The 23768-nt window shown below is 58.1% G+C and overlaps 1 protein-coding gene across 1 annotated transcript; it reads left to right on the forward strand.

Moving 5' to 3' along the window:
- Positions 1–16004: 16004 nt before the first annotated feature.
- LOC119107071 (kinesin-like protein KIN-7L) lies at positions 16005–21247 on the forward strand (the record flags this gene model as incomplete). The annotated part of the gene is given in 10 exon segments (XM_037230466.1): positions 16005–16023; positions 16279–16418; positions 16736–16810; positions 17682–17845; positions 18255–18312; positions 18314–18357; positions 19199–19283; positions 19285–19344; positions 20646–20753; positions 21110–21247. Coding segments are annotated over 10 exon segments (891 nt in total), but the record flags the coding sequence as incomplete, so codon positions are not given.
- Between the last annotated feature and the right edge of the window lie 2521 nt (positions 21248–23768).

Below are 23768 nucleotides of genomic sequence, written 5' to 3' on the forward strand. Positions count from 1 at the left end.
CACTTGTGTCCAGGACCTCCAAACATCCGATCGGCCTGGTTAGTCAGCTGGCATGCTCGTAAAGTTGGCGATTTATTCAGCAACGAGTTCCGATTTCTCTGAAAAGGGGTCTCAAAGTCAATTATGCACGAGAACATCGAAAATAACCTTTGTTTTTCAATATTATGGGACCTTGAGGTCAAACTCTGGTCAAAAGGATGGGGAACTCGATATCACCAAAAATTCCCGGCCCATTTGACAACTGCAAGCATAAAGATATTCACAAGCACAAGAACCACCGTCCGTCAAAAAATCCGGACCTCTCAAGGCCACCCTTCTAGGTGAAACGCGGGTTCAAAGGACGAGGAGCTCCGTACCACCAAAAATTATCGGCCGATTTGAAAACTGCAAACATCAAACATTCGCAAGCAAGAGAGCATAGCGTCCGTCAAAGTGTCCCGGCCTCTTAAAGTGACCCTTCAAGGTCAAACACGTGCTCAAAGGACGGGAAACACCACATCACCCCAAAACCACCCGCCGGTTTTTAAACTTGCAATTGTCAGAGTATTCACCACAGAAAGAATTAGAGTCCGTCAAAAAGTGCTGCCCTCTCAAGGTCATCCTTCAAGGTCAGAGGTGGTGCACTTGCGCAATAGAAAGGCCTGGACCATTCTGGCATAAACCGTATGTAAGCCGTAGAGCTCGGCCGCTCGGGGTATTCCTCACCGTGGCCACCCTGGAGTAGGTTCTTGAGGACATGCCAAAGAAGGCGGGGGTCTGCGGCCCTCACGTCACGGGGGGGGGGGGGGGGGGGACGATTCCTTGCCATGTTTGTTGATGACTGCCCGCAGAAAACTGACTCGTATAAAATTTGTAATTGATCTTGATTCATTATGGGGGCGTTTTTAAAAGCGAGTGACTGTTTTAAAACTGGAGAGTAACGGGTCAAGTTTGAGACCCAGGTGCGCTGTGCCGGAGTCGCTCTGCGGCGAACGCTAAACGAACTCGTCCCGGGCCCGCACAGCCATACCGTGGCAAGCGGAACAAGTGTACGTTGCACTGAACCGCGATGCGTTGACTGAGCCCGCTGGTGTACTTTGGTGCCTCGCGGTGATGGCTGGCGCGAACCGCAGCCCGACCACGCGAGATCTTTACATAAAAATGGTGCATCGGCTGGGAACCCGAACCCTCTGGAGTGTCCAGTGCCTATCGCACGAGCCACTTGACCCCGGGGTCCGGCTCTTCCAAGATTCGGCGGACGATTGAAGCCCGAAATCTAAGTTAACCTCCGGCCCCTGTGTGCCCGTTGGGGCACCCCAGTACATGAACTTGGATAGGTCCGCAACGGCCTCCTGCCCGAAGGTGCTTGATCCGGCTGCGTTTTTGTCCTCCGAGTACCTTCTGATTTTCATCTTAATTTGGTATGAGTCCTGGCGAAGTCTACTGTTCCTTTGCGTTTGGCTTACACGCGCGGAGCAGCTACTGTAGTGGGAGAGACGGAGTTTTGCGGCCACATTAATCCTATCCAGAACTGGAGAACAGTTTGATCCAAAGATCAAGCGGCAGAGCAGCGTAGAAAGGAGGCGGAACAGAGATCCCTATCGCGTCTGCTCCCTGCCGGAGAGTGAACGACGGGAGTGAGCTCGCGTGTGATCTGAGGTGGTGCGCGTGCTGAGTGACAGCGGTGGTGTCGCGGGCTGGTGTGCAAACGTGTCAAGAAAGAGTTTAAAATTCGCGCTTGCCGGAGGTGCGAGCTGCTCGTCAAGCAGTTTGCCCCATCGTGGGTGAGTACCCGAGGAAGTGAGAAAAGAAAGTGTTTATTGGCTGGTTTCAGCGCAGAAGATCCCAGGAGGAAGACAGCAATTTCGGAGTCGCCCGTAAAAAGGATGATCAAAACAATTCTGAAATCGTTAGTGTGGCTGGGAAGGAGTTTCTTTAAAACCAGTTTAAATCATGATTGACCCTGATCGAACCAACTCGTTCATGGAGCAGCCATTGTACGATACGATCACATTGCGGCATGCTCGCGGCGCGCCGTCCAATAATTTGGGGGCGCCACGGGAGATACCTCCGTTTGAACTGGCTAAGGTAGGCGCTGTATTCGTTGTGGATTTCTCAGAGGCGGTCAAAAGTGTTGCCATGCTTGGACATTTGAACTGGGAGGGTGTGACGCGAGTAATGTCCATGCACCTGCGGGACTAGGCCAACGGATTGTACTGAGCTTTTCTGGCGTCGCACCAAACCGATGTAAGTGCTCCCCGTCTGGGGGCCGAGGTTCTGGTCGGAATTTAAAAAGGAAGTGAGGGACAAGTTTAAGAAGCCATTGGACCCGCTGGCAGACTTGCTGCAGCTGACGGGTTGCCAGCAGGGAGGTCAGCACCTTTGAGCATCGCGTGTCTACCCTCGCACACAAAACCTGGCCTGAACTAATACAGCCTCAAAACCCAGAAACGCGTCGAATGGAATCCACCCTCATTTATCAGCATTTTCCGGCGTGGGTTAAAACCCAATTTAGACGAGCGGAGTACGTCTGAAGGGAATACTCATTTTGATGTGGCAGTGTTGGAACTGGCTTGCAATTGAAAATGAACATGAAAATGGCTTTCATGCATGCAGAGAGCTCGTCTGCAAGGCGAGCGTCTAAAGTGGCTGTCGCAGGGAGCCAGTCTGTGGACGGGGGGCCACTTCCAACGTGGGCGAGGAAATACGGGAGCCAAAAGAGGCCATTTCCGCTCACATGCCGAAACTACCGAGCCAGCATAGGCATGCGTCAGGCAGACAGAGGGTGTTGGTGAAATGGCCACTTATCCAACACGCCCACCAATCTACCACACGGCAGTGAACGCGGTGGCCTACCAGCCTTGGTTGCCTCAGTACTCCATGCTCCAGTCGCCGGCTCACGCGATGTCACGGACATCCGTTCCCCGTGAAGGAAAGGGTAGTTTTAACTGGGGGTCCGCACTTCCAACGTGCGTGACCCGGCTGTCGCGGCAGTCGCGGCGATTATCCCGAGGTGGGTAGTCAGCGCTTTCCCGTGCCTCGAAGCGGGGGGAGGGCGGGGGGGCGGGCGCGAGGATCGCCTGCGCAGGCGGTAGGCCTGGCCGCTGCCTGACGCCGAGAGCGTGGGAGGGAGCGGCCGGCCCCCATAACCCGCGAGCTCGGCCAGCGGGAGCGGTGCCGCGGATGACCGCACCACGGTCGGCCGACCCCCATAACCCGCGAGCTCGGCCAGCGGGAGCGGTTGCCGGCGGATGATCGCACCACAGTCGTGGCCGGCCCCCATAACCCGCGAGCTCGGCCGGCGGGAGCGGTGCCGCGGATGACCGCACCACAGTCGGCCGGCCCCCATAACCCGCGAGCTCGGCCAGGGGGAGCGGTGCCGCGGATGATCGCACCACGGCCGGCCCCCTATGACCCACGAGCTCGGCCAGGGGGAGCGGAGCCGCGGATGACCGCATCACCGGTCGGCCGACCCCTATAACCCACGAGCTCGGCCAGCGGGAGCGGTGCCGCGGATGATCGCACCACGGCCGGCCCCTATAACCCGCGAGCCCGGCCAGCAGGAGCGGTGCCGCGGATGACTGCACCACAGTCGGCCGGCCCCTATAACCCGCGAGATCGGCCAGCGGGAGCGGTGCCGCGGATGACCGCAACCACAGTCGGCCGGCGCCGGGCCGCGGAGCAGGCCGTTTTTAAACAAACGGTGCCATTCGGTGAGGCGTCCGGCCGGATGGTAAGCTAGCACACGGACAGGGCTTACCTGAACACCGCGACATGCGTGAAGAACATAGTGCGAGGGCAGAACGAGCTACCCCGAATCCCGGTGGAGATCGGAGGGAAAGGCTGGCTGCACTGGTGGATTCCGACGTAACCGTGACCTTGATTTCGGTTGAATCCTGGCGTAATATACCGGGGCTCTCGGACTTACAATCCCAAGAGGGCGTTCAGCTTCGCTACGTCACGGGGAGCTTAGCACGTCACCCTCCGTCACCCGCCACGTCACGCTTCGCAGCCTGAGTCTGTTATCCGTGCCCGTGGCGCCGGGGCGTGTGCCACAATCCAAGACATACATGTGATTGCGGATTGCTGAATGATGTTCTGCTGGGAATTGACTTCATACGAGAATCGCAAATGGCACTGAATATGGGGGAAAATCACGTGCTTATTGCGGGTACTTGCGCGCTCTTTTCGTCCTCCAGTCGGCTTTACGACGGCTCTCGGGAGGGGTTATCTCCACAACCCAGTGCGTGTGCCAGCGCGACACGCATGTGACGTCACGGTTTGTGACGTGACGTCACGGATGCCCAGGGGAGGGTAGGCCGCCGACTGGTGGAATTCCCTCCAATGGCGCCGGAGGATACCCCCCATCCGTTGATGAGGTGCGAGGCTCGCTGGTCCACACCAATGAGCAAGGCCGGATGCAGGGGATACTGTCCAACCCCACCGACAAGGAAGTGGCTCTCCTTCAGGGCTATGTGCTGGGACAAAGCACACTGTACGAGGGACAGGTGGCAACCATTGAAGTGCGAGAGGTGATCGCCGCGAACGATGGGTCACAATTATTGTGGAGATGTGGAATATTGCCGTGAATAATGTGATTGTGGAAAACTGCCGACAAGCCTTTTGGATAATTTTGATCTGCGTTAATTGGAAGGAAAATTGCGTGGTCCGATTGCGACTCTCCTCTGCGAAAGGGGGGAGGGGACGTTTGTCAGCTATGAATTCGATCTGGAACGCATCGAAATTGCCCCCTACCATAAAATTGATAAATTAATAAAGATATAAAAATTGAAACCTGACGCCGAAGCCTGTACAGCAAACCGTACCTATGTGCCTAATACCGGGGACGCAAGCTCAACAGACAGCTGGAGAAGATGCTGAAGGACGGCCTCGCTGAACCGGCACGTGACGGCTTTACCTCTCGGTGCATTCTGGTGAAAAGGGCCGAGGCTACATCGGACACCGATCAATGGACCTCACTGAACCGGCACGTGACGGCTTTACCCTCTCGGCGCATTCTGGTGAAAAGGCCGAGGCTACATCGGACACCGATCAATGGACCTCACTGAACCGGCGCGTGACGGCTTTACCCCTCGGTGCATTCTGGTGAAAAGGGCCGAGGCTACATCGGACACCGATCAATGGACCTCGCTGAACCGGCGCGTGACGGCTTTACCTCTCGGTGCATTCTGGTGAAAAGGCCGAGGCTACATCGGACACCGATCAATGGCGTCTCATTCAGTCTTTTGTAAAACTGAACTCGGTGACGGAAGCCTAGTTGACCATTGCCTAACATGCAACGCCTTTTGGAAGCGCTTGGGCAGCAGGAGGGGTATATCAGTGTAATGGACATGGCCCAGAGTTCTGTCAAATTCGAGTTAAACCAGAGTATGCCAAATTGGTGGGCTTCGCCATTCACAATGCCAAAGCGAAAGTGCTTTTAATGGGACTCAAGAACGCCAGTGCCACATTGCAGAGAGTGATGGACGCGGTGCACGCACCTTTGTTGGCCTCCAGCCGAGTGCACTGCTACTTGGTTGACCTCATTTGTTTGTACTGGTGGTGCGCAAGAACACCTGGAAACACTAGATTCCATATTTGATCTGGCCGTGACAAACGGAGTGAGGTACAAGCCTCTAAACCAAACTCCTGTCCAAAAAAGTTAAATTTCTTGGGCATGTCATCACACCCGAAGGCATCCAGGTAAATGGCTGTACAACCAGTGTTATATCACTATTCGCCGGACCGAACAGCAAGTCAGAAGTTCGCAGCTCCAGAGGCGTTGCAAACTTTTGCAAGCGTTTCGCTCCCGGGTTTGCGGATTCGGTCTGGACCTACAGACCTCCAAAGACCTGAGTAGCTCATCGTGGCCGGTGCGGGACGAGATCATGCTGTTTGATTTTCAATTCGACGTACGCCACAAACCGGGCAAAGACGTACCTCATGTGGACGGCTTGAGCCGTCTGCGCTGGACCAACGTGACTGCGGACTCAGAAACGGGCAGAGAAATGGCGGATCTTGACGCCAGCTTGCGACCGGTGTGCGCCGTTTGGAAGTGGCTGTGCAGAAATACTGCCACGGCACGGCTCGGCCGACGGGTCAGCAGGTTCATCTTCACCGGGGCGACACACGTGACCCGAACGAGGTCTGTATGCAGCTACTCACCACACGCACGTTCCTCGCTGATACCGGCGCCTCAAGCCAGTCCTACGTCACACTAGACAGGGGCGAATCCAGAGTGGTGTAGGGCGTGACAATACAGTCCGCAGGTGGCAAATACAGTGCGCTGGAGGCAAATACAGTCCACAGGAGGCAAGTACAGTCCGCAGGACGCAAATACAGTCCACAGGAGGCAATTACAGTCCGCAGGAGGCAAATACAGTCCACAGGAGGCAAATACAGTCCACAGGAGTTGCGGGCCGAGCAGACGAGGGACGAATGTTTGCAGCCCATCATGCGGGAAATGACCGAAGATGCAAAGGGGCGAAGACCTGTGCGTCATAAGCAATACTGGTTAGACAACCAGGAGCTGCTGCGTTGATGCAATCACAAGGGCAGCGTCGTTCTGGTGGTGCCGGAAAACCTGCGAGAAGCGCCCTTACAAGATATCTATTAGGGCTCTTTGGAGGGCTTGCCAGGGCGGGTCAGATTTGGACCAAATGCCGATCCAAATTTGCGTGAAACGAATGCTATCGGATATAAAAGCCCATGCAGAAAAAGCGAGAGATGCAGAAAAACGGAAACCTGGACTCTGCGGAAGGTCCCAATTCAGGACAATTACCAAGCATCCAGACCATTCCAGAATGTGAGTGCAGACTTGATGACGGGCTTGCCAGTTACCGAGAGTGGCAATGCTGTTTTGCTGACCATTGTCGACTGTTTCACGCGCTTTGTCGAGACGGTTCCATTGCCCTCAGAATTGGCTAAAGAGGTGGCGTTTGCATTGCAAGATCGGGCGTTTTTCCGTCACAGGATATGCAATGTAGTATCCGATAACGGGGCGGAGTTTGAATCTCGGCTGGTAGCGGAGTTGCACAACCTGCTCTGAGTGAGAGGAAATGTTAACGCTGTATACCATTCGCAGTCGCAGGGAACGGTAGAACGGCCCCAACGGGTCCTCGGCGGACATCATAGCGAAATACGTGTCCAAGGGAAGGCCCGATTGGGACTTTTGCCAGTTCACCATGTACAATTCCGTCGACGCGTTTCACCCCGTATTACTTTCTGCGCGGGAGGTCTTCTGTGCTGCCTACAGAGCCCTCTTGGGTGAGGAACGAGCAGGCTCGGATTGGCATTAGTACGAGGAGTGTGTGGAGAGACTGCTTCGGAACACTCAGGACGCGTTCGCGGAGCTGCGCGTCAACGTGGACAAGGCCAAGCGAGCCAGTCAGGTCTGAGTGAATGCACATGTCAGGATGCGAGCCCTGGATGTGGGAGATAAAGTGATGCTGTTTACCCCACACGTGGATCCCGGCGTGAGCCGAAAACTAGCGAGTTACTGGAAGCCAGGTTACACCGTAGTCATCAGGGTCGGACGGGTGAGCTTCTACCTGAAGCACGATGAGGCACTGAAGCGTCAGCTGGTGCGCATGGATCGCATCAAGCTACGAAAGGCGGTGAAGCCCGAGAGCGAGCAAGCTCCACCGGCCTTGTCGAGTCCCGTAACCGCCGCGGCGGTGTCCGAGTATGAGGCGGGGGGGGGGAGGGGGGCAGGTCCAGAGACGCCCCGCGCCGGAAAAGGCCGAGCACGAGCCGACGCACGAGCCCATGACCCCCGGACGAGGCGATAATGACCATGATGACAGTAGCACGTCCGAGCCGGCGAGCTACAATAAGAGCAGAGATGAGGAGGCGAGCGACAGTGAGAGCGGAGATGAGCAGGCGAGAGGCAGTGAGAGCGGAGATGAGGAGGCGAGCGACAGTGAGAGCGGAGATGAGCAGGCGAGAGGCAGTGAGAGCGGAGATGAGGAGGCGAGCGACAGTGAGAGCGGAGATGAGGAGGCGAGCGACAGTGAGATCGGAGATGAGGAGGCAAGCGACAGTGAGAGCGGAGATGAGGAGGCGAGTGACAGTGAGAGCGGAGATGAGGAGGCAAGCGACAGTGAGAGCGGAGATGAGGAGGCGAGCGACAGGTGAGAGCGGAGATGAGGAGGCGAGCGGCAGTGAGAGCGGAGATGAGGAGGCGAGCGACAGTGAGAGCGGAGACGAGGAGGCGAGCGACAGTGAGAGCGGAGACGAGGAGGCGAGCGACAGTGAGAGCGGAGATGAGGAGACAAGCGACAGTGAGAGCGGAGATGAGGAGACAAGCGACAGTGAGAGCGGAGATGAGGAGACAAGCGACAGTGAGAGCGGAGATGAGGGGCGAGCGAGGGCGCCCCAAGCGAGAGCGCGGAGTCCGAGGACGGAGGGGAGCCCTCGTTGCCAGGACCGTTAGGTGACGAGAGGCGCTATCCTAACCGGATCCGAAGGGCACCCGCAAGATTCTCTCCACAACCAAAGCGCGTGGAAAGCCTTTAAGGGTAATCATGAGTCCGGAGCCTGCCCTGCCAGCATTCCAAAATGGAACCCACATGGGTTCAACGTGGATGTGTGCCGCTGTGGTGGTCACATCCATGCGCCCACACCTGCCCGCTTACCATACGGCATTAGGTGTACGGGCCCGGGGAAGCTCGTTTAGCGTTCACCGCAAAGAAACCCCGGCACAGCGCACCAGGAAGAAAAAATATGCTCGCTGCCCGCGTGTGCTTGATCGATAGCCACATTTAAGTTTGAATAATTATCAAATTTAACCGGTTATCTTTCAAGATCTACAGTTTCCAACAGAGTCCCCTCAGCTTGGAGATGTCCTGCACAATGAATTACAATCAATCGCATTTTCTATACAAGTCAGATTTTTGCGTGCAGTCATTTACGACACATGAAGGGCACCCCTGCCCCCCCCCCCTTCTCCCCGCGTAAGTGCTGCAGTGTCACCCTCTTTGGCCTGTCCCAAGGAAACCTACCCCAGAGCGGCCACAATGCGAAGAGCCTCCAGCGGCCGAGATCCGCGGCTTACACAGGGCGTGCGCCGGAATGAAACAAGCCTTTCCGCTGCACATGCGCTGTACCCAGCTATAGCATCTGCAACACCTGCCTGAGTTTTTCATCGTTCAGCTTCCCGTGCCAGCGCCGCCGCAACCTGCCATCTAGCGAGGGTTCTCCTAACCAGCTAAACCTTGGTGCCGTTTACGGCCGAGGCCAGCACCGGAGGGTGCTTATGCGCCCTCAGCACCAGCATGCATAGAGGAGGGTGCCCGTCTACCGTTTCAGTCGCCAGCGCCATGTCAGCCACGGAACGACTCGCGAGCACTGCACCTCTGCGGTTTGAAATGCTTACGAGTGCGGTATAATGCCCTCACACGGAGAAAAAAAGTCGCCGAACCCGTCAAACCGCCGCGACAGCCGCTCCGCCACGGCGCCAGCTGACCCACGTCCAACGAACAACAGGACCGAATCAGCCTGTTTCACCTTGCCGTAAGCAATAATCAGTATTTTATGATAAAAGTGCTATCTTGTTCATCAGTAGCTCAAAATATTAGTCTTCATGCAGCCTTAATTTGACCTTGGTGTTTTCTTTTATGTGATTTGTATTTTAGTATCAATCAATGCCTTTGGAACATAACTGGCGCTGTGCTGACGATCGAGAACAATCGACAGGGATTGCTAATTGCATACGCCTGGTTGTTGAAACTGTGAGTGACAGATATGAGGAAGAACGCCATTGATTGACGTATAGGATATAGAGCTACACAAGATGGTGGTAGATGAATTTATAAACGTGTGTGTGGTGCATTGAAAGCAATATTGTATGGTTTGCCTTCTAGATTAAGCCGATATGGACTGATTTTTAGTGCATGACCTGCACTTTCTTTACACAGCAGGCAACCTAAAAATGGTAAAAATGTCAAAATGCATCCAGCCCACCTTTGTAAGTGTGACATGTTGCAAATATTTCCAGTCACTTTGCACCACACAATTGCTTATTCAATTCTCCAGCAGTGTGCTGCTCCTGAGTCACTGGGCTGTGAGTATTGATGTGTGGTACAGAATGTTAAGACCCAAACATAGAAAAACAAGACAATATTTACTAGGCCTGTGGAGATAGCCCAATGTGCCATGGCTGGGTGACCAAGGGCAAACAAGGTTGTGATTGCCTGCATTTCTCCCAAACAGTCAATAGGGCTGCACCTTTGCTGGATGATCTGGCATATATAACATCTCAAATGCTGGTGGTCTTATACTGATATTTAAAATTTTGTATTAGCTGTTATATCAACATCTTTATATCCATTGGTCACAAACCTTATTCAAGCACCATAAATTTGCTATCAGGGAGGATGGAATAAATAGTTTTTGGTTATCCTAAGGCACCTATTGAAGCCATTTTGTTACAAAGTTAACCACAATGCATCTCGAAGCTGGTCAATTTGGGAGTCCTCAAACCATTTTTAAACATGGACAGCTCAAGCTTAACAGCTTAAAATGACATTCTGTTTAAGTGCAGAGTACAGTAGAGGGACCTGCTCCCCAACACTATAACACTGTGACCCATTTGTTATATCAGTGTTGTGTGGTACATGATGGTCACATGATAAAAGTAAGCAATAAGCCATAAAATGTTCAGTATGATCAAATTATTGGCACCATAACCATGCATCAATTTTGTCATTTTCAGGTATACAAGCCCTGATGTGACACCACTCCCAGTCAGATGCCATTGCTCAAAGCATGGCAAAGGTGTTTTCTGCTGTCTGTGCCAGCAGCAGCAGCAGGCATCGCTGCCTGGCGCTCATTCCAGCCACCTGACCCAGCTCCACAAGCTGTCTCTGAGGCGCCCATCTTCATTCCAAGCCAATTCCCGCCGGCGGAGGCCGGCGATGACGACGCCATCCAGCGGCGACCACCCGCACTGCGGCTTCACGAGTGGACGCTAGGCTACCTTAGTTCGGCGGATGCCGCGCTGCGGCGCAAAGGCGCCGTGGCGCTGGCGTGCCTGCGCGACTTGGACGACGCGGAGTTCCGCCAGCTAGCGCAACGGCTGGATCACAAGACGTCGCTGCTGCTAGCTGGCTGGCGCGACAGCGACATGCGCCCTCTTCCTGCCGCCGGCCGGCGCGCGCGCCGCGCCTGACGCGCCGCCGGTGGCGCAGCGACTGCGCCAGCTGCTCGAAGTGCTGCCGACGGCGGAGTCCCGAGCCGTGCGCCGCGTTCGTCACGGCGCAGGCACTGAGCGAGCTGCCGCCGGCCGACTGGGAGCCGACGCCCGTCTCACCAGACGGCGGCGAGCCGGAGTCGCCGGCGCCGTGGCGGCCGCGGCGCGCGCCAGCCGCCGCGCTGGAGCGGCTGTGCGCGGCGGCGTTGCTGGAGCAGGCGGCGACGCGTCCTGAGCAGCGGCGCCGCCTGCTGGCCGCCGGCCTGCTGCCGGCACTAGCGGCGGCGCACGCGGCTAGGCCAGGCGACGCTGAGCTGATTGGGCTAGCGGCGCGGCTGGCCGGCCTCGTACCGTCGGCGCGCCAGCTCCAGCAGGCCGGCTGGCTGGGCCTGCTGGCCGCCTGGAGTCGCGAGCAAGACGTGCGCGTCTGCCTGCCCGCCTGGCGTGTGCTGCGCAACCTCACGCTGGCGGAGCGCCTGCTGGAGAGCCCGCCGGCCGCGCTACCCGCCGCCACCGCCGCTGCCGAGGGGTCGCTGGGCGGCGCTGCGCGCGCGGGCTGGCGGCGGCGCGGCGCCGGGTGGGCTTTGGCGGCGGCGGCGCCGCGGCGCTGCCGCCGCGCCAACTGCGGCCGCTGCCGACGGCGTGCTGCTGCTACACCCGCAGAACGTTGGCGGCCGAGGCCGCGTCGGACGCCGACGTGGTGTTTGTGCACGGCCTCCTGGGCGGGACGGAGCGCACGTGGCGCCAGCACGACGAGACGCGCGCCGCCCTGGCGCCGGTGGCGCCGTGCCGGTTGTCCGAGCGGCTCCTGCCGCCGCCGGCGGCCGCCCCGCCCAGCGCGCCCCAGGGCCGAGGCTCCCGCGCCCAAGGCTGAGGCTCCCGCGCCGCAGCCGTCCGACGCTCCGGGTGACTCGTCCGCCGAGCGCTACACGCAGTGCTGGCCGCGCGACTGGCTGCCAGCAGACCTGCTGCCGCTGCGCGCCCGCCTGCTGTCGGTGGACTACGATTCGGCCTGGAGCGAGTGGCGGCCGCGCTGTCCGGCGCGCCGTGGCCGCGCCTTGGCCGAGCGCGCCGACGAGCTGCGCCGCCAGCTGATCGCGGCCGGTCTCGGCGATCGGCCCATCGTGTGGGTCACGCACTCAATGGGCGGGCTGCTCGTAAAGCAGCTGCTGGCGACGGCGGCTGAGGAGGAGGAGGCAGCCGGCGGCGCCGCTGCGGAGGGGGACCCGCTGCTGGCGGCCACGCGTGGCGTGCTGTTCTTCGCGTGTCCGCAACGCCGGCTCGTCGCTGGCGCCGCGGCGCCGCCGCTGCGGCCGCTGCTGCGGCCGTCGGCCGAGTTGGACGCGCTGCGCCGCGACTCGCCGCAGCTGCTCCGGCTGCGCGAGGGCGTTCGTGGCGCTGGCGGCGCGCCGCCGCTGGGCGGTGCTGAGCGTGGCCGAGACGCGCCGGCGCCGGCTGCTCGGCCGCGAGGTGCTGTTCGTTGAGCCGGAGTCGGCGCACGCCGGCGTGGGCCGGCTCGTGCTGGCCGACGCCGACCACCTGGACGTCTGCAAGCCGCGCTCGCGGCAGAGCCAGGTGTATCAGATGGTGGTGGAGTTCGTGCGGGACAACTGCTGACCACGGTCAGCGGGCGCGCCGGCAGCTGCTGCCAACGGCCGGGTGGCGCGCGATGTGTCTGATGCCGGTCATTGGTGCGTGAACTCGGCAGTGGTCCGTTGCTGGGATAGTGCAGTGGATGCCAGTTGATGCCTGTTGATGCCAGCTGATGCTAGTTGACCATTATAGGCCAGCTGAGGTGTTGAAACGATGCGATGCAGCAGTGACTAGTTAACGTGGTATGACAGCAGTTGACTGCTACAGTACGCTGCGTATGGCTTGCAGTTGCCAGTGCTGATATGTGATGCATAACATCTATGCGGACATTGGTGAGTTTTGTGTTGCTGGTCTTGTGCAACTTAAGTTTCCCATGTGTTACCGGTGCTGCGCTGGTCAGATAGTCCGTTTGAAACTGGCGCTGTGTGTGTGAAAAAGTTCGTCATGTTATCCGTGTTGGGTTGGCCAGGCGTTTTACATGTTGACAATATGCAGAATATGTTTGCAACACTGCAGCGGGATCCAGAATCTCGCCTGTTTGCGTCCCGCTCATGTCCGCGTGTTTTTTGTGGTTTCTAGTCAAGCGAACGCCATTTTCCCGTGGGAGATTCCTCTCTGTGTGAAGGAAGCTCAAAGATGCACGGATGAGGACTGAAGTGCCTTACAGCCTTTTAGCTTTTGACCAATGCGCTTCGGTGTGCCACGGATTTCGTACGGGTCCCCTCAATGTTGAGTGATCGCTGGAAGGGTTTGTTGCGCGCAAATATGCCACGAAAACAAATGTGATTCTGCATATTTTCTTTCTTTTTGTACACTTTGGGGTGAACCATGGCTGCGGTGTTTGGGAGTGCGTATCAGCGGCACGGGCGGAAGCTACATCTGAAAGATGGCTTACTTTTACCGCTTAGCTTAATACCTTCGAGCGTTGCGTCGCCCAGGCGGTTTGCTGCTACAAACTATCCCAGACCGCCTGTGGTAGCTTGAGCACCTGCCGGAACCGATGCTGTGCAAGAAACATAACCGGTTGGTTGACGTAAAAAGAGCAGACATTCCATGCGCTTATGCTGCTCCCAATTCTAGCGCTTCTGGCGTGTCGTTTAATGTTTTGTGCTGGCGTGTGTAGCTGCCATTTCATATTATCTTTGCTATTGCATCGCCTATTGCATTACATTAGCTTTGGTGTAAGGTGCTGCGTGGCCTTGGAGGTTAGACACGTTTATGGCCTTCTGAATGGCATTGTTTCGTAAGTTGTTGGTACCATTTGTTTCAGCATCCATGTCGGCGGGGACGGGCATGTGGGACTGGCATGTTATGACTAAAATGCTATTTTGCCTCTTTATTTTTTCGAATTCGGATATTTCTGTTGATTCCTGTTTGCTGATTTCTGACCGATATGCAGATCAAGTCCCGCCAAACGCTGCGGGCTTCCCGCATTGCACCATACCAGAAAGAAAGTGCTAATTGAAAAGTTGAGATATTCATAGAGTAATGTGGCTGGAAACCCCAACAAGATGCCTGCGGCTGATTGAGGTCAATAAAACACTAAAGGTTCGTGAAAGTTGTGAGATATGGTGCAATTATGCGTTACGCACCAAGTGCTAACTATCAAGGTGGGATGGAAATCAGTAATGAAGAGAAAAGGAACCTGACTGTTAAGCGGCATTTCATCTTTTACCACGCTGCTGCCTGTTCCTGGTCCGCCTGCTCCCCCGTTCCCGCCAGCGGAAAAAACGGGGAACATGAAGGAAGAGTGAAGTATTTCCCTTGTATGGTAGCGAAAAATTTGGTAGCGCCATTAACTCCAAGTTTGAAATCACAAGTTCGTTCGTGATAGTGGATCGGCGGTGGTAAGTACGCGTATGACTGTGGGTGGGAATTTCGGGTATAATTCAGATTTTTGTATGGATTGAACCAATGCATATCACTGAAGTTACATCAGCGTCAATCATTTTGTATCAGTTTCCGTTCGCCGCAGATGTCTTCAGTTTGTGTGCTGAGTATACGGCAGCAACTGCATCAAGATCGCTTTGCGGTGTTTTTCCCCTCCCCACCAAGATCTCATACATGTAGCCCTAGAGCTTTTATTGAGGAGGTCTTGTATATGGCTTTGGTCATATTCGTTACCACTCACTGCCGCCCTCCGCCCGCTGATCTTCAATCCACTGCCTTGTTTGGTTGAGGGAGCAACTGCTCCACAACTCTGGGCAACATTTGATATTCCTCTGATGATGTATGAAAAATATACCAAAACTCATGGTTTCCCCCCCGTCTCCAGAGCTTCCGCCTCCACTGCAGGATGGCAGATTGCAACATTAGTGTGTCTGTCCGTGTGCGAGGACTTATCAAACGTGAAATATCAGATGATCTCACAAAGCATTGGAAGACACATGAAGAGAAGTCTCTAGTGCAGATAGATCCTGCAACAGGAAGTGTGCTCTGTCAGCCGTACATCTTTGATAAAGTTTATGATGAAGGCTGCACCAATGCTGATGTATATACAGGTAAATCATCAGCGTTCTCCAGGGAAGACTGGTTGTCCTCAGTGTGCCAGCAGTAGTACTGTAATGAGTTTGGGGCATCTTTTTTTGGTCTTAAAAGATTATATTTTAACCAAAGTACTGTTTTACTTGGAATTAAATGTTCAGTCAGATAAAATGTGTGTGATGGTATGTATTGGGAATGTCTTGACAGCTTCATATTTCATATGCCTAATTATCTATGTCGTGCTTGCATGTCGCTGTTCCAGATTTTGAAAAGGGCTATGTAAATTTCCTACTGTCTGGCTAGAAGCCTTCTCAGCAACATTACCAACTGTGCTCATGCTGTTAACAGCAAAATATGTTGTATGCGGCTTAAGATTGATGGCTGTGGGGAAGGATGTACTTGAAATTGTTTAACTTTGGATTAAAAAATGTATGGGCTTACACAACTGAACAACATAATACCACATGAGACCAGCACCTCATTTTAAAACTTGCCCATCCACTGTTTTGAAATCCCAATTTCTACAATGGCTTATTCACAATGTCTTGACTAATTGCTTGCCACAATTGCTTGCCAATTGCCACAACGTCTTGATCACGTGATGTCCAGAGGCCACGTGACATGTTGCCGTGATGGGCGATCGTTCACCATTAGTGACTCCCCACTGCCACAGGCACAGTGGAGGAGATGGTCTACTCGGCCATGGCCGGCTTCAACACCACCATATTCGCCTATGGGCAGACCTCCTCTGGTGAGCATGTCGCGCTTCGCCTGCGGTTAATCAGATTGGTCTGTGCCTGTGATTGGACAGATTGGTCCTCTCCTGTGATTGGTCACATTGGCCTCCACCTGTGATTGATGGTTGTCAGACCTTCGCTTCTGGCCCTCCCCGTGCCCCCCCGGACCCTGCGCTGCCCCGTGTTGCTCCGTTCGCTCCTCTGCGCCGGTGTCTGCCCGCCCTGCCACCATCCACGCCCCCCACCCCCGCCCCACACCCCTGCTCCATCTGACCGCCGTGCCCCACCCGCCAGGCAAGACGCACACCATGCTGGCCACGAGCAGGACCAGGGCACCATCCCCGCGCGTGGTGCACCAGATGTTCGACTGCGTCGAGCAGACGCCCGACCGCGAGTACCTCATCCGCGTCAGCTACATGGAGATCTACAAGGAGGTGCGTGGCCGCCCAGCTGCCGCACCACGGCTGGGGAGCGGCTGACCACGGCGCTGCTGAAGTCAGCAGCGTCAATCACTGTGGTTGGTGCAGGGTGCTGAGGCTGAGCCTGAGATATGGCGGAATGTTGAGTAAAGAGCGGTACGTGTTCCTCGTCGTTAAGTTCTGCTCGTCTCGGGAAGCCCCGGGCGTGTGGTTTGAAGCCTAGACTCGTTGTTTGGGCCGCGCGACCTGCGGTCGTGGCCGCCTGTGGAATCTGTTCCGCCACCTGGTGGACAGGACACCTCTTGTAGCTTTGTTTTGTGTCTTGCTGACAGGTGGTAGCCGATCTCCTGGCGGAGGGTGCTGGAACACCAAAGGGGCTGCGCATCCACGAGGATCCGCAGGGACAGGTAACAGGGATGGGGAGGTCCGCAGGGCCAGGTGACAGGGACGGAGAGGTCCGCAGGGACAGGGTGACGGGGACCGGGGAGGTCCGCAGGGACAGGTGACGGGACGGAGAGGTCCGCAGGGACAGGTAACAGGGACGGGGAGGTCCGCAGGGACAGGTGACGGGGACGGATAGGTCCGCAGGGACAGGTGACGGGGACAGGGAGGTCCGCAGGGCCAGGTGACGGGGACGGAGAGGTCCGCAGGGACAGGTGACGGGGACGGGGAGGTCCGCAGGGACAGGCGACAGGGACGAGGAGGTCCGCAAGGACAGGAACGGGGAGGTCCGCAGGGACGGGATGCACTTCCGGTGGAACCGGATCCGGTTGGGTGTGGTGGGCTGCTCTGGTGCCGCGGGGGGTGGGGAACGAGATGGACGCTGAGGATACCGACGTCTCCTGCGTTGAGTGCGTTGTTGACCAATCATGACGAGGGATAGAAAGTGACAGCGTCACAAAAAGCTTTTCCCCAGTCTTTGCTGCACCGTTTTGCCAGGTCATGTAAATGCATGACTTGATCTTCAGCTTTCCAATCCAAACCAGAGGCCGGCCAGCAAACATCCAGTTGCACATGAAAGTCTGGAGTTGAGTAGGCCGCAATACCGCGTGAAAACTCGTTCATGTCGAATGATCTCCCATGCGTTGCCGGGGCGCGGCCAAACAAAGCATCACCTCCTCTCCACTTCCACACCTCACACCCGACTACGTCGCTACCGCGCGCTCGCCACTCGCCGTGCCCCCCCCCCCCCCCTCCCCCCTGCATCAGGTGTAAGACTCGTCACTGCTGCCGCTGGCCGTGAACGCCCCCCCCCCCTCCCCCTCCCCCGTGCGTCAGGTGTACGTGTCGGAGCTGCGGGAGCTGTGCGTCAACACGCCAGAGATGCTGCTGGGACTGATGGGGCGTGGCGAGACGGCGCGCCATTTCGGCGTCACCAACATGAACGACCGCAGCTCGCGCAGCCACACCATCTTCCGCATCATCATCGAGTCCAGAGTCAGGTGGGTGGCCGTCGTCGAGACTAGAGCCAGGTGGGGCGTCGTCTTGGAGATCTGGGTTGCTGCGGGAGGGGACATCGCCGAGATATCGTAGTAATGGCCGAGGTGTAGCGCGCCGGACTCCCAAGTGGGGGCACAGGCTCAAATTCACGACGGTCGAACTCCGCCGCTGGCCAGCCCCCGAAGACTGGCGAGCGGCTGGCCTGCCTCTTAACACTGGCCGTCTTTGTTCACATTCCCTGCTACGATATGGTGCCACGTGCTTTTGGCAGTCGTCGTTGGCGGCATTCTCCCCCTTCGCGTCCCCCTGCCAGCGTATGCTGACCCTGCCCGGGGGCGCACGTGCTCGACCGCTGGTGTCCGGCGGCGGGGCAGCCTGCCCTGACGCCACTGCCATCTGTGTGTACACCAGGGATGAGGAGGGTGAGGAGGGCGCTGTGGTCGTCTCGCACCTGAACCTGGTGGACCTGGGCCGGCTCGGAGCGCGCCCGGCAGACAGGCGCCACTGGCGAGAGGTGAGGACGTCGAGTCACTGGAGGTCACCCGGATCACAGGAGGTCATCCGGGTCACCGGAGGTCATCCCGGTCACTGGAGATAATCCGGTTCACTAGAGGTCACCCAGGTCACTAAGGTCATTCGGGTCACTGGAAAGTCATTTGGGTCGCTGGAGGGTCATTGGGTCACTGGAAAGTCACCCGGATCAATGGACGTCAGCCTGGTCTCTGGAGGCCACCGGTGATTCCATATCACTATCACTGAACTGTAACATGTCACAACACCCAGATGATTGGAGGTCACCGATGCCACTAAAGGTCACGCTGGGCATTGCGAGGGCGCTGAAGGCCACAAAAGATCACCAAGGGTTTTGGGAATGTCGCACAAGTCAACATAGGTTAGATATGGTCACCAGATATCACCCAGATCTTGAGAAGCAGGCGGATGTGGGGCTGTGGGCAGTGTTCACTGCGATCTGTTTCGGCGGCTGGATAGTAATTCGTGCTTGCAGTCTTACGGGCGGGTTGAGACGAGATTGATTTTTCGTGCTTGTTTTTGCCCTGCTTTATTTTCCGTGCTTATTTTGTCATTGAAATCTGACTGATCAAACCAAAACCGAACCCGCACCCATCATACCTAGACCGACGCGCAAGAGTGGAAAAGGGCGGAATGCACTTTACGTGGACTCACCTCGTTACCCACCCCCGCCCCTCCCGCATTGCTGGCACGGAAGCCGTACTTCTTGAGCCGCCTGGTTCTGTGCAATACACCGTACGGACCCGGGCTCCTGGGCGGGCCCCGAGTCCCCACTTCACGTTCTGACGCGCGCCCCTTGCGCGGGCCGCCGACGGCGCCGCCAGGTTCCGGGAGGGCTGCTCCATCAACTCGTCGCTGTTCGAGCTCGGCAACGTCATCAGCAAGCTGAGCGAGGGCGCGCCCTTCATCAAACTACCGCAACAGCAAGCTCACCCGCATCCTGCAGACGTCGCTCGGGGGCAACGCCAAGGTGCGGTGTTGGCCTCGGTGGAGAGAGGCGGGTGGCGTGGGCGGAGGGGGGGGGGGGGGGGAGGGGAGGGGGATAGTAGGTGACAGGATCCTTTCTCCGCAGTGGCCGCCCTTCCTCCAGGTGAGAGGGTGTCCGACGCCCTACAGCGGCAAGAAGCAGGGTACGTGCGTCTTAAGGCCCCAAAGACGACGACGGCGTGGGAGGGGAGGGAGGGGAGGGGGGTCTGTGATGACTACGGCGGGGCGTGGGAAGGAGAGGAATGGATGGCAGCGCTGAGCCCTGCAAATTCCGTGGATACCTCAGACGGCAAGACGTCCCGGAAACAGGCATCTGTCTGTCGGCGCTAAGGATTTCTAGCGACGCTTGGGGTGTACAATATGTCACAGGAAGGGAGGTGGTGGGAAGGGAAGGGATGTTTAAGGGTCGGATGGGGGAGACCGTACTTTCAGAAGCTACAGATCGCCACTGGCGGCTGAGCGGCGTGAGCGGAGGTGCACCTGCGATCCACTGCTGACAGGTCCCTGTTCCTGGCTGTGGTCGCTGGCTGGGGGGCTGCACTCGTTGGTCGGGTCGTCTGCGTGTGCTGGCTGCGACCTACTGTTGCTGTTCGTCCGGTGTCTGCCGGATGCACTGGCGGTGGGGGCGGGGGGTGGGGGGGGGCAGTGATGACGTCCATTGTCCCGTTTATTTGTTACGTACGTGGAGTTCACCCAGTGTGCGCCGCCTGGGCCCACTGAGTCTTCCGTGTGCGTCTTTTATATGCGCGCGTGTGTGTGCGTGCGTTTTGTGCGTCATGTGTCAAAGGGTGCGCTGTTGCGTACTGCTTCACGGCCTTTGTGTGTACCGTCTTACGTGCTCTTCCTCTGATGTCCTCATCAGGTGCCTCTCCTGCCGCCATTTATGTTCCGTCCTCTCTACTTCCCTTTTTCTGCCCTAACTGTACCACTCCATCCCCACCCTGTGTGCCTAACGTCTCTCCCAGTGTTGACATGCCCCATTTTTAGTTCTATACCGCCCGCCTTCGGCCCTTTTTCCACACTGTCTCCTGCGCCGCCGCCCTCTGCTTCCCCTCCCCCCCCCCCCCGGCGCGTGTGACGCGCCGCTACCGGCTGGTGACCTCTGACCTGGTCTGTGATCTTAGGACTGACCCGTGACTTCTCTGATCTGACTCGTGACCCCTGATCTGACCCGTGACCCCTGATCTGACCCGTGACCCTGATTGACCCGTGACCTCTGATCTGACCCGTGACCTCTGTCTGACCCGTGACCTCTGATCTGACCCGTGACCTCTGACCTGCCAGACGGCCATCATCTGCACGGTGACGCCGGCGGCTGTGGAGGAGACCCACTCCACGCTACGGTTCGCCAGCCGCGCCAAGACCATCAAGAACAAGCCGCACATCAACGAGGTAGGTCCGCGCCGAGCGGTGGGCGGAAGTGAGGGGGAGGGGGAGGTCGCTGGTCGGACTAGGACAGAATGGCGCGGCCCAGATTTCCCCAACGCAGGGGCTGGGACGTGCTCAAATGTTAACTCTTAACTCTTTAACCCTTGGTTAACTCTTCGTTAACTCTTGAGTTAACTCTCAGGGAGGACGTCATTTAGTCTAAACAGGTTGGCCTGTGTGGTAGTTCGTGGAAAGACGTTAGTTATGACGCGTGCAGGTGTCATCGGCTCCGCGTGTCATCTGTCCCGCTGGGGCCGTCGCGCCGCAGGCAGTGACCGCTGCCCGGCTGGCAGTGGTGTGACGCCGCCGTCCGCCGCCAGGTGGTGTCCGACTCGGCGCACCTGAAGCGGCTGAAGCGCGAGATCCACGGACTGCGCGCGGAGCTGCAGCGCGAGAAGCAGACCAACCGCGCCACCGAGGTGGAGGAGATGCAGCAGGCGCTGGCCGAGCAGAGCAAGCGAACACCCAGCTGCAGGACCGGCTGCGCCAGCTGGTCGAGCAGCTGGTGGTGAGCTCGGCGCCCAAGCAGCAGCTGCCGGCCAAGTGAGTCTGGGGGACGGGGAGGGGTCAACGCTGTAGTCCAGTCGCGGGGATGGCTGCTCGAGACTACGACTGTGAAAAACTGCGTGTCTTTGTCTGGTGTCGACCGCAAGTGACGTGGGCCGTCTCTGCCATTTCTCTGTAGCGCTGCATTGCGACGCACTAGCCTCTGCTCTATAGGCATCATCCCTCCGAGGACTGTGGCGGTGGTGGTACAGTGGTAGGACGCGCGGCTGCGGACCTGTCGGTCTGGGGTTCGAACCCGGCCACGCCACCACCGCATCCCATATAACGCCTAATAAAGGCATCCGTGTCTAAATGGCCTGGCAGTTGGTCGGACGTAAAGCCCCAATAGAAGAAAACTCCCTCGATATAATAAACTCCTTCGGGGGAGTCCCTCGGAGCGCGGCCGAAGTTAACGATCAAGCGGTGGCGTGCTGCCCCAGCTGGATGTGAGCACGAAGGTGCCTGTTTTGTACGCTGGCGCTGGCGCCGTCGGCCGTGTGAAGGAGCGTCGGCCGTCGCCGAGAGGCGGCCGCTGTGCCTCCTGCCTGCCTCTCCCCCTCTCGCACACACATAGGGCTTCCCAGAGTCGGAATGGTCGAGCTCCTAGTGCGTGCACCATGCATAGACTGTGTTCTCGTCTGTACTGCCCGTTCTCACGTGCGAGTGAAGGTCAGGATGGCGAGACAGCGCCGACCTGGGTGTTCGCACGCCCTGGGTGTGCGAGTCCAGATAGCTGTTGCCCCTGGGCGTCCCATGAACCGCCGGCTGCAGTGTGCGTAAGGAGCGCGTCACCCTGCGCCGATGCGATCACTCACGGAGCGCACGGCGCCCTCCCCGCCCTCCCCCCCCCCCCCCCGGCGGGCGGCGCTCTGACCGGCCGCGGCGCGCGTGTGCCTCCGCAGGGCGCAGAAGAGCAAGCGGCGGATGACGTGGTGCGGCCGGCAGCGCGGCCGGCTGAGTCTGGCGCCGTTCCAGCTGCCGCCGCTGCTGCCACCTGTCGAGGAGCAGCCGAGCTGCCCGACGATGATCAGCCGTTCGCGGTGAGGCAGGCGGGACGTGGATGATGAATCGGATGGTGATAAATGAACCGGAAGTGAAAACGAACAGAATGAATCGGAAATGTAATTTTTGTCTGGCGGTGTATTTCAGAGATTAGTGGTGAAGGTTGATTGGTAATTATTGGTATGGTATTGGTTGATTGGTAAAGAGGTGCAGAACACGACCGTCACATTCCGACCTCCTCGGATGACCTCTTCCATCAGCGGCCACACGCCTGCCGCCGTCGTGACTCCGCCCATCGCCGCAGGAGGCGGCCGAGGCGCCGCCGCCGCCGGCCAGCCGCGTCACCTGCCGCAAGCGCCGCGCCACGAGCATGGACGCGGCGCCGCGGCCGCTGGCGGCCGACGCCGGCACGCAGACCAGCCCGCCGCGGCCGCCGCCGCCGCCGCCGCCTGATCGACAGGTAGGAGACGACACGCCGGCGGCCGGCGCCGGTCCGCTGTGGCGGCGGGCGGGGATTGGCAGGCGAGGCACAGACCGGTTCGCTGCGTAAGGCGGGTGAGGCCTATGTGGGAAGGACAGCAATCCGGCCGCGTGACGCGTCGTGGGACAGACGGACGTGTCACTGTGTGGGCGCTTGGTCGGCCATATGGCGCAATTTCGGTGGGCAGCAGTCGCGGTGAGAGGCAGTGTCCAGCGGTCGGACATTGCGCCCGCTCACGCCCCGGTAAGGACCTCGACGCAGCATGATGCGGCCACTGAGCCTTCACATTGATGAACACCAACGGTGGCGTTGATGGATCATGGTGGTGGCCGGGGTGCTGACGACGAGTGAGATGCTGTTGAAGACGGTGGCGGAGGTCATGCCGGATATGATGACGCCGCAGGGGGTGAGCCAGCGGAAGCGGCGGCGGGCGGACCTGCACCCTGCGATGCCGTCGCTCGAGGAGGAGGCTGGGCGGCCGGTGTCGCTGGGCGACATCACCGAGGAGGAGGAGGATGACAGGACAGCAGGTCAGACGGGAGGAGGGAAGGGACGGGACAGGACAGCAGGTCAGACGGGAGGAGCGGAGGGACGGGACAGGACAGCAGGTCAGACGGGATGAGCGGAGGGACGGACAAGACAGCAGGTCAGACGGGAGAAACGGAGGGACAGGACGGACAGGACAGGTCAGACGAGAGAAGCAGAGGGGCGGGCAGGACAGCAGGTCAGACGAGAGGAGCGGAGGGGCGGGACAGGACAGCAGGTCAGACGAGAGGAGCGGAGGGGCGGGACAACGTATCAGGTGGGTGGGACTATGGACTGGGCGCAGTTTGTCGTCGGACGGCGAAAGTATGGCGGTTCGTCGCAGACGGCCTAAAATGGGAGTGTCATTCAGTGTGTTGGTATCGCCTGTCCCCCGTTTCCGATGTCAGCTTTCTGCATCTGCCAAT

Source organism: Pollicipes pollicipes, unplaced genomic scaffold (genome assembly GCF_011947565.3).
Source record: "Pollicipes pollicipes isolate AB1234 unplaced genomic scaffold, Ppol_2.1 Scaffold_1600;HRSCAF=1878_pilon_pilon_pilon, whole genome shotgun sequence".
Classification (NCBI taxonomy): Eukaryota; Metazoa; Arthropoda; class Thecostraca; order Pollicipedomorpha; family Pollicipedidae; genus Pollicipes; species Pollicipes pollicipes.